The 9,889-nt window shown below is 51.9% G+C and overlaps 1 protein-coding gene across 1 annotated transcript in view; it reads right to left on the bottom strand.

Annotated features, from left to right (window-relative positions):
- Positions 1 to 833: 833 nt before the first annotated feature.
- The window catches only part of LOC111158720 (ribosomal protein S6 kinase A2), a 147,643-nt gene continuing 138,587 nt past the window's right edge, over positions 834 to 9,889 (bottom strand). The window contains 4 exon segments of the mRNA XM_022520947.1: positions 834 to 1,305; positions 2,848 to 2,985; positions 6,485 to 6,602; positions 8,354 to 8,430. Coding sequence (XP_022376655.1) covers positions 1,180 to 1,305; positions 2,848 to 2,985; positions 6,485 to 6,602; positions 8,354 to 8,430 — 459 coding nt within the window. The 3' untranslated portion in view covers positions 834 to 1,179.

Raw genomic sequence — 9,889 nt, 5'->3', positions numbered from 1 at the left:
GAAGCGCACGGCCCCTCCCGTGCGCGCCCCTCCCTGTGGGAAACATCAAATGTCACCGCAACATTAGGTGAAAAACAGAAACACAAACGCAACACAAAAGCACAGCTTCTACAAAGTGCATGGTGCCCCGGGTCACCCATCTTCTGGCTCCTCTCCGGGCCCCAGTGTGGCAGCAGGACCTCCCGTCCCCCGGCCTGGCTGCCGTGGGGCTGGGAGTGCGCCTGGAAGGGAGGAACAGAGCTCAGGGTTGCCCATGCTCGCGGACCTCCTGCGGCCCAGAGAGGGGAAGGCAAACATAGCAAAAACACTGCTTTGGGATGAAAGCACGTGGGGCTGACAGAAGACCGCGACCAGCCGACCAGCTGTTGGGCCCAACGCGCTCTCTCAGAACCTCTGGGCGGCCTTGACCACCACTAGAGCCAGGGTGGGGGCGTGGACCCCCAGCCCTGCAGCCCCGGCCATGGGGGAACAAGAACACAGGGCAGGGTGCACAGGCTGTCCCTGGCTCCTCCCCAGGGACGCGCCATTCTTGTGAAAAGAGGCTCCCAAAGCAAGGATGCCACCTGCTGGTTCCGGGGTCTTCCCCCACGTGGGTCTGCGACCTGGAGAGGACACCCAGCACCTCAGTCTGGAAAAAGGGCGATGGGACGAGGGCTCTTTGGATCAACTGGAGGGGACCTGGCATCTACTCCTGGGTGCCATGTGCTGACCCCGTCCTCCTGGCAACACCACACCGCAGAAGCCAGCCCCTCCTGGGGTTGGGAGGGCGCCTGTGCTGGGAGCCGGTCAGCGCATCCGCCCACCCGAATCGCGGGGACATGTGTGTCGGAAACCTGACCCCCTTACTGGCTTTAACATTGGAAAAAATATCTCTCTATATAAATATAAGCCGTGATCATAAAAGACCTACAGAGCCCGAAGGAACCCTACAGGCACTGCTCATGGTGGTGTGCAGTGAAGTGAGTCCATCTGGCTGGCTCGGGGCAGGGAGGCAGCAGGGTTGGCACAGCGAGGCGCTGGGAGGTCTCCGGTCTGGATCCATCCAGGCTGAACAAGAGAACGTGGAATGAGCGGAGGCTCCTGGGCCTTCGAGACGGGCACGGTCACCCTGGCAGTGCCCAGGACGGGAGCCCCGGCCGGCGCCCGCCAGCCCAGGACACTCTGCAGGGCCTGCTCGCACTATAGCCTCGTGGACGTGAGTCTCTTCATGCCCCTGCGCTGGGCCAGGCCGGACGACAGCACCGGCTCCAGCCGCGGGGCCTGGGGAGTTCTGTTCAGAGCGAAGTAGGTGGCAGCCATGGCACCCTGGAAGGAAGGGAGAGGGCAGGTGACTGTGGTGCCCACCCACTCCCAAGTGGGGCGGCCTCTGGACGCCTCTGAACCTTGGTCTCCCCACCACAGCGCCCTGAGCTGGCAGGGTCCAGTGCACTCCGGGCCTCCTGAATAAAAGCGGTTTTGTTCTCTGACCATCCCACACCTGCCTTCAACTGTGCGTGTGGCCCGGGGTGTCTCAGGGAGCCTCCGGATGAGATCCCACGATCCCTGCCCTATGTTACCTTACCACACTAGCCGGATTTTAGAAGACGGGCTTTACCCTCCAAGGACTGAGACCCGGGAGTGATGTAGCCTCGGTCCTCCCCCTCGAAGCTCCAAGCAGCCTCCACCAAGCATGTGAGGCAGAACACGCTTGTGCCTGCAGTGTAGACCCTCCAGTCCTCGGGACGTCTGTCCGTCCGTCTACACGGCACCACAGGCGCAGGTGCATCACGACCGAGGAGGGCAGGGACCACTGCCTGGCTATGGTCAGGTCTGAGGACGCCTGGCTTTGGTGACTCTGATCACGGTTGTACCGCATGGGCAGAGCTTGTGAGGCTGGGACCATCGGGAGGTGAGCGTGCACCCAGATCCGTTCACTTCCTGCTATTCTGTTGCTGAAAACCTCAGGATCCCTGGGACCGAGACCGTCTCCCTGATGGCAGGTGTGTCCTGATCTCTGCTCCCTCGACAGCCCTGAGTCTCCGTCAGGGGGTTCGCATGTCAGAATGCTCTAGAGCAAGCTGTCTAGCCAGGTTCCACGAGGCCTGTGCCCTGGAAAGTGTCTCAGGAAAATGAAGTGAGACGGTGTGCGATGGGGGCGGCAGACCCTTGCCCTCCGGCCCAGTGCAGGGCCCCTGCTCCTGCGGACCAGCTTCTCCTGAGGCCCAGCTGCCCCTGGCCACTTGCCGGCTGTATGCGGGCATGTCTGTGCTCCACCAGGGGATTCGAGGAGGAGCGGCAGAGACGTCTGGCTCTGGAAGCCTCCAGCCCTCACGGTCTGGGCCCCTGCACAGAAGTCCATAGACCTCTGCTCTAGAACCCAGGGCTTCGGAGCCTGGAATTGGTGCCGATGTGCGACTCCCTCCACCTCTCTCTCTCTCTCCCCCTCTCTCCTGCCCCATCTGTCTGTCTCTCCTACTTTCTGTCTCCCTCTCTCCTTCTGTGTCTGTCTCTGTCCCAAACATGTACATGTGCCTGCCACACACACGCACGCACACACACACATGTGCACACACCCGCGCACACACGTACGCACACACGCACTCACGAACACACACACACGCACACAATGAATCACAAGATTGTTACCAGAAGCTGTAACTTACTCGGAATTTCGTGTGTGATTGCTTGTATGTGTACAAATGTGTAGAATTAAATAAATTAGGGAGACCTGTTTGTGCCTCTTACTATTTCCCCATCTGGTTCTCGTGTCGTGGTTACTTTAGGTTAATTGTGGGGGAGCAGGGCGACTTTCCTGAACCCCCCACCCCCTTTTCTGCCATTTTCACTCTCATGGCTCCCTGTCTGCACCTTCACCAGGTGGACGTCCTGTCTGCTGAGCTGGCTCTGGGACAGGTACTCTCTGTTCACGATCCACGGGTGTTTCAGGACTTGAACCGCTGTCAGGCGCTGATGAGGGTCTACATGGAGCATCTTGGACACGACATCCTGTGGGGGCGACAGCAGAAGCTGGTCCAAAGAACCTCCTGAGCCAAATCCCTTCATTCCCTCCCACGGCAAAGCCTCACCGTTGTTCTGACCGATTCTCTGCCCTGATGCCCTGAATGATTTTTGAATTTTAATTATCATCACCTTGATGGCTCGCCTCAGGTTTTTATCGTACTAAAGGTTTGATATGCAAAGAGAAATCGAATGTAGAAATGTTGGATGGTGCATGTAATTTACCGAACTGCTCTTTTAGTAAAAATGATATCTTTCCAAAGGGAGAAGCCAGAGAACGACTAACCACAGACATAAGCAGTGATGACATTGCATGTGGTGACATTTTGATTAGCCCAGTCCACAGACGTTTGCTACAAATCAGCACCAGCCACAGAACTGTCCGTCTGGAGCCATTGCGTGGGTCCAACGGGCTCATGTCCCATAGGGATGATTTTCTTACGTGACCGTAAGATAATCACAATAAAGATTCCTAGGACTGTGACTTAAAGACAAAGCTTCCCTTCACGTTCACTCGTGGCACTATATGCACACGTGTGTGCACACACATGCACACACACAGTTACAAGTATGATGTGCATCTCCATGGCATTCGTGACGCTCTCTGCACATGCGTCGTGGGTCCTTTCTTAAGACTCATTGGGATTGTCCTTGGGGGAAAGAGGGCCAATGTCACTGTCCCCATTTTGCAGTTGAAGACACTGACATTTACAGTGATCAAACAATTGCCCAAGGAAGACCCGTGATGAGAATCCGTGCTTTCCTACTAGCCTGCTCACCTTCCTCTAGCATTTCCGTGACATTTCACAGGGAAGTAAGAGTTAGCATGGAAATCAGAAGATGATGATGTACCCAACAGAATTTTTGGTCATAAACCACAACAGAGAAATACTACAGACTAATCCAATATCCTTTTTTTTTTTTTTTTTTTTTTTTTTTTTCCAATATCCTTTTTTAAACAGAGAAATATAAGGCCTTTTAATATTTGGTAACACCGATCTTAGTAACCTCTTGGAACAAATAACTCTTGGAATCAGTATTGTTCCCATTTCCCACGTACACAACTGAAAGCAGAGAGACCTATTTTGTTTGCTTAAGATCTCACAGTAAAGCAACGTTTCTATGCAGGACATGCAAGACGTGCAGTAACAACACACAAATCCATAGACTTCATCGGATTTTGGAGAACTGGAGGTTTTGTCATATGTTTGGGGAACACAGAGCGGGGAAGGCAGGTGGCAGATGGGGCAGAAGATACAGTGGTGACGTTGTCACGGTCGCAGGAGGCAATGAAGCCCTCTGCCTGCAGCAGCAATCCTGGTACTTGACTTGATTGCTTTCCTGACACCTTTTCTCTGCTCCCCCACTCCTGCTTCCAAGGTTTCTCATAAAATTTCTCATAAAGAAACCACCAGCACCTGAGTCCTGGTCTACTTTGGGAACCAGAACTAGACAATTCCTATACTCCTTTGAGACAGAATGGATGGACGGGAGCACTGGGACCATCAGGGTCTGACACACAAGAAATGCTCCCTAAATGCCAGCTGCCTTCTGCTCTCCCATCACCTCTTCCATAACCTTCATCATCACCTCTGCCACCTGCTTCACTGTCCCCTCTGTCATCGGTTCAACCGTCTTCTCTACTGTCTCTTCTACATCTCCTCCACCATCTCCTCCATCATCTTTTCCACCATCTTCTCTGCCACTCCCTCCACCATCATCTCTACCATCTTCTCCCCCATTTCCTCCACCACCTCCTTCACCATGCCCTGTCATCTCCTCCATCATTTTTCTCCACCATCTCTTCCACCATCATCCCTGCCACCTCCTCCACCATCTTCTCCACCATCTCCACCATGACCTTCATCATTACCTCCACCACCATCTCTACCATATTTTCTGCCATTTTCTCTATGTCATCTCCTCCATCATTTTCCCCACTGTCTCTTCCATATCTCCTCCACCAACACCTCCACCATGACCTCTGTTATCACTTCCACCATCATCTCTGCCACCTCCTTCACCATCTTCTCTGCCAACCCATTATCTCCTCCATCATTTCCATAACCTCCACCTCCACTTCCACCATCTCCTGCACCGTCTCTTCTACCATCACCTCCACCATCATTTCTACCATCTTCATCATCCCCTCTGCCATCTGCTCCATCATCTTCTCCATCGTCACTTCCACCATGACCTCTGTCATCATTTTCACCATCATTTCTGCCACCTCCTCCACCATCTTGTCCACCATCTCCTCCACCATCTTCTCTACCATCACCTCCACCACCTCCTGCACCATCTCCGCTACCATCACCTCTACTGTCTCCACCATTGTCTCTACCACCTACTCTATCATCTCTCTCATCACTTCTGCCATCTCCTCCATCACTTTCTCCATTATCACTTTCACCACCATCTCTACCATCTCCCCCACTATTTCTTCTACCATCACCTCTACCATCATTTCTATCATCTCCACAATCCCCTCTACCAACTGCTCCATCATCTTCTCTGCCACCTCCTCCACCATCCCCTCTGCCATTTCTGTATGAGGTCACACAGTGATGACTATGGCAGCACTAGAATCAGAACCCCAGATGGTCTACATCTTTCCCAGTCATTTTACAGTAACACAGGAAATAGACTGTTGATACTCATGGTTGTGTGATCATGTACTATTTAACTAGAGAGGAACTGATGATCTCAACTGAAAAAGACTAAGTCTTATGTCTCTTTAAACAAGGTTGGTCACATATAGTGAAGCTGCAGGGAAGCCCCAGTGCAGAGTTTTAGAGTAACAGAAACACATGTCCATCACAGAGTCCCTCCTGATCAGTCTGTGGTCACTCAGGGCACTCAGTTTGCAGCATCTCTAAAAGCACGACAGTTCTTTTATGTGTCAACTTGGCTAAGCCATGGTGCCCAGCGTTTGGCCGATCACCAGTCTAGATGTTGCTGTAAAAGTCTTGTTTAGATGAGATTAACACTGAAATCCATCAACCTGGAGTAAAGCAGATGACCCTCCTTGATGTTGGTGGGCCTTATCCAATCAGTTGAAAGCCTTAAGATAAAAAAGACCAGGGTTTCCCAAGGAAAGGGAAGTCTGCCAGCAGATGGGCTTTGGACTCAAGCTACAATGCCAACTCTTCCCTGAGTTTGCAGCCAGCTGACCTACTCTGTAGATGTTAGACTTATCAGCCTCCACAGTCTTGTGAACGAATTCTTAAAAACAAGTCTTTCTCTCTCTGTTTTTACCCACGTCCTATTGGTTCTGTTTCTCTGGAGAACCCTAGTACACTAAGATAGTAGAAATGTGGAAAGGGCTTTAACAAAAGTTTTGCAAAAAGATTTTTTTTTTTTTAGTTGAGAAGCTAAAAATAATCTACAAAATGCTGAGTTGTTTAAATGAAAGATATCCTCTAGCTTCCTCCCAGATACAAAGGTTGATACCGAAACTCCACCCCTGAGCGCGGGAAACACCCACCTTCGCCGCATCGGAGATTGAGTCCCAGTTCCCTCCGGAAAGAGCGTACTTCCCGCTGCCAATCCGTGCCAGGATCTCCTCGGGAGTGTCATCCGGTCCGTTTGCAAATGGGGTAAATCTGCGCAAGGAGAGAAGACGTCGTTCTCAGCTCCCATTTTATGACCTACAGTAAAGTTCATAGCCTGATATTGTCTCTTTTTGTTGTTGTTGCTTGTTTTTTTAAAAGTAGGCTCCACACCTAACGCGGAGACCAACGTGGGGCTTGAACCCACAAACCTGAGAGCAAGAATGAGCGAGAATAAGAGTCAGATACTTCACCGACTGAGCCACCCAGGCAGCCCTGCCTCTCTGTTGTTAAAAAGAATAGCTCTTTCTTTGCCATCAAGCTCCAAATTCAGGAGTCAGAGGCAAGTGTCACTTATTTCTTTTGCCGTGTCCATCTTCCTAACTCAGACTATGGTGTAGGTCAATAAGGCTAGTGTAGAAAGCCCTGTGGACCCAAGCCGAGCGTCCCTGGACCGGTCCTGGCTTCCCTTGGCTACCGCGTTACGGTGGCTGGCCCGGTCACTCGGTTCCCACAGTGAGACTGCGGTATGATGGAGGAGAGACTGGGATCTGGAGTCTGAAAGGCCCATGGTTGATCTATTAACTCTGTTCTCTGAAAAATTAATTTTTGAACACTCAACTGCACAACGGGTAGAATCATACACTTGCAGGGACCTACACAGACACATACAGGATGCCATCCCCACCGGCCCCACGGTGCGTTACTCCGTCAGCTCCCAACATGAACCAGGGCGTGTCGATACACGCCTGGGGAAAAGGAATTCTATGTGATCCTCACGGCACCTCCTTTAGCGGCCGAGTCTGTGATCTGAGGTTTATGTGCAGACAACGAGGATATCAGACGACTCGCAGGGCGATCCGACGGTGTGACATCAGGAAGGGCCGGGATGCCTTCCCCGCTACTGTGGTCCTCGAGGCACAGCCCCAGGCTCACACATCTGCCTCCTTTCACTGCAGACACTCATCACGAGATACCACAATAAGGCCACAGAGAAAGCAGGACGCGCCCATTCGTTCATGTGGAGGGCACTGTGTGCACTTCGCTACCCTGAGTGGGACTGGATGGTCTAGAGCTCTTCCTTCCTTCCTTCCTCTTTCTTTCTTCCTTCTATGAATTAATACATTTAAAAACATGGGTCTCCCTGGGGTTCTTAGGATCCTAGACCTTTAAGGCTAGAAGCCTGGAACACCACACAGTGGCCTCTTCTCATTCAAAAGTGAGCGAAGCGAGGCCAGTAAAGGTCAAGGAGTCCAGGCCAGAAGCAGAGCTGGTGAGGGTGGACCTTGGATCGGAAGCAGATGTGCACACAGCAGACCCAGCCCTCCTGTACGGCTGGCTGTCTCGTCTGGCGGCCACGTATGTCAGTCGCCTGTCCTTATCTGGCCGCCTTCCTTGAGGTGCTGTTTGGCAGGAAGCTTTTATGGGGGCTTCCTAACTCAAGGGGATGTTTTTAAGAGAAGATGCTGCACCCTCTTAAGGGACAGCATGTGCTGGGGAGAACGTGGACACGTGGTCAGAGGCCTGGGTTTTGTGTTGATGAGCTCAGTTCTGTGCTCCAGTTCGGAAATTCTAGATGTACATTTTAAAGAAAACCTATGGCCAACTTTCTTAACCCTGTTCTTTAGTTGTCCTGAAAGGGCTAAGAAGTGTTTACCCAAGACCTGCGAGGGTACGTCCCCACCCGTGCACAGGGGCAGGGGTGACCTGGGCTGAATTCAGGGACGGCCCTGAGATGTCTGCCTCATGACATCTTGGGCACACTTGCCATCACGAGCTGACACCTACGGGAGGGTGTGCATTACCCCGCCAGCATGGTGTACAACAGGGTCCCCAAACTCCAGATGTCACAGGCTGCGTCATAGCCTTGCCGCTTCAGGACCTGGAGGGGGGAGAGCAGAAGGCAGATGAGCACTTGGTGAAGAAAGTTCAAGTTCACAGTGTGTTCTTCCGAGGAGACCATGAGCTGGGCAGGTGGGAAACAGGGGGATATCATTTATTAACACTAAGTCAATATTGACGTCCTGCTATAGGGTTCCCCAAAGACCAGCACATGCACACGAACCATGGTTCTTGCCGGATACATGATGGATAGCTTGAAAACACTTACTTTTTAAGGCAGAACTTTAAAAAAATGATGGCAAAGTGTACACAACATAAAATTTACCATCTTAATTGGTCTTAGGAACACAGGTCAACTGTCCCACCATCTCCATCTATCTCCTTCCTCTCGCAAAACTGAAACTGTCCCCATTACACTCCCCACGTGGGCCCCTGGCTCCCACCCTCCTCTTTCTGTCTCGGTGGATTTGGCTGTTTTGGGACCTCATACGGGTGGAGTCATAGTAATTTGGCTTTTCTGCTTTTGCATCAAACAACACGACGTGCTCAAGCTCCATCCATGGTGCAGTGTGGGACACGGTTTCCTTCCTCTTTAAGGCCAGTACTCCTTTGTACGAACGCACCACATTTTGCGCACCCATTCAGCCGCTGAGGCACACTGGGGCCGCTTCTGCCTTCTGGCTATTGGGAATAACGTGCACGCTGTGGGGTGAACCGCTACTGTCGTCTCTGCTGTCAGCGTCGTCGGGTGTTGGCGTGGCTGCATCACATGCTGATCCTATGTTCAATTTTCTGAGGAATAGTTAAAACAAGACTTTCACGAGTCCTAGGATTACAGACTTCCACGGAGGGCAATCCTCTGACGTGTTTGTAACTGGATGGCAGTAAAGCGAGCGGCACAGACACTCTGGGATGACTGCACGTCACTGGGTTAGTATGAACGTGGTCAGGAGAGCTGTGTTCAGTTTTCTTAGACACGAGGGCAAGGATCCCGTCCTCCCGCCGTTGTATCACTGAGGCCATATGCTGTGAGGCAGCCAATACCGGCGGATTAACTGTCCATTGTTCAAACTCACGCGTCACCAGCTCAGTGACCTTCCAAAGTCCTTGGACACACTGAACATGGTTGTTGTTGTTTTTAATCCACTCGGTGTGGCCAACAGTATCTACCCTGTGTGCCTCATGGGGCGTCCGAAGATAAAAGTAAAAACTCTCAGTAAGAGGGCTTTGTGAATGGTAAAGTAATATACCAATGTAAGAGATTCTATCATTGCTAAAATCAAGGCTATCATATTAATATTGATCAAGTAAGACCGTAACAGAGGCTTATAAGCAGATTGGGTTGAAGGGGGTCACAGGTAGCATCTGGGTAACCTAAAAGTGGCCTCACAGCCCACCCGTGACCTGGCTCGGCACCCTGCTGCCTTCCTCACGACTGGTGGGGGGAGACCTCTCAACTCCAGACTCACTACCAGGTCCCTGGGGGCCTCCTTTTTTTC

Source organism: Enhydra lutris, unplaced genomic scaffold (genome assembly GCF_002288905.1).
Source record: "Enhydra lutris kenyoni isolate GAN:26980312 unplaced genomic scaffold, ASM228890v2 scaffoldscaffold62, whole genome shotgun sequence".
NCBI classification, from domain to species: Eukaryota; Metazoa; Chordata; class Mammalia; order Carnivora; family Mustelidae; genus Enhydra; species Enhydra lutris.
This window is presented reverse-complemented; position numbering and strand designations above follow the sequence as displayed.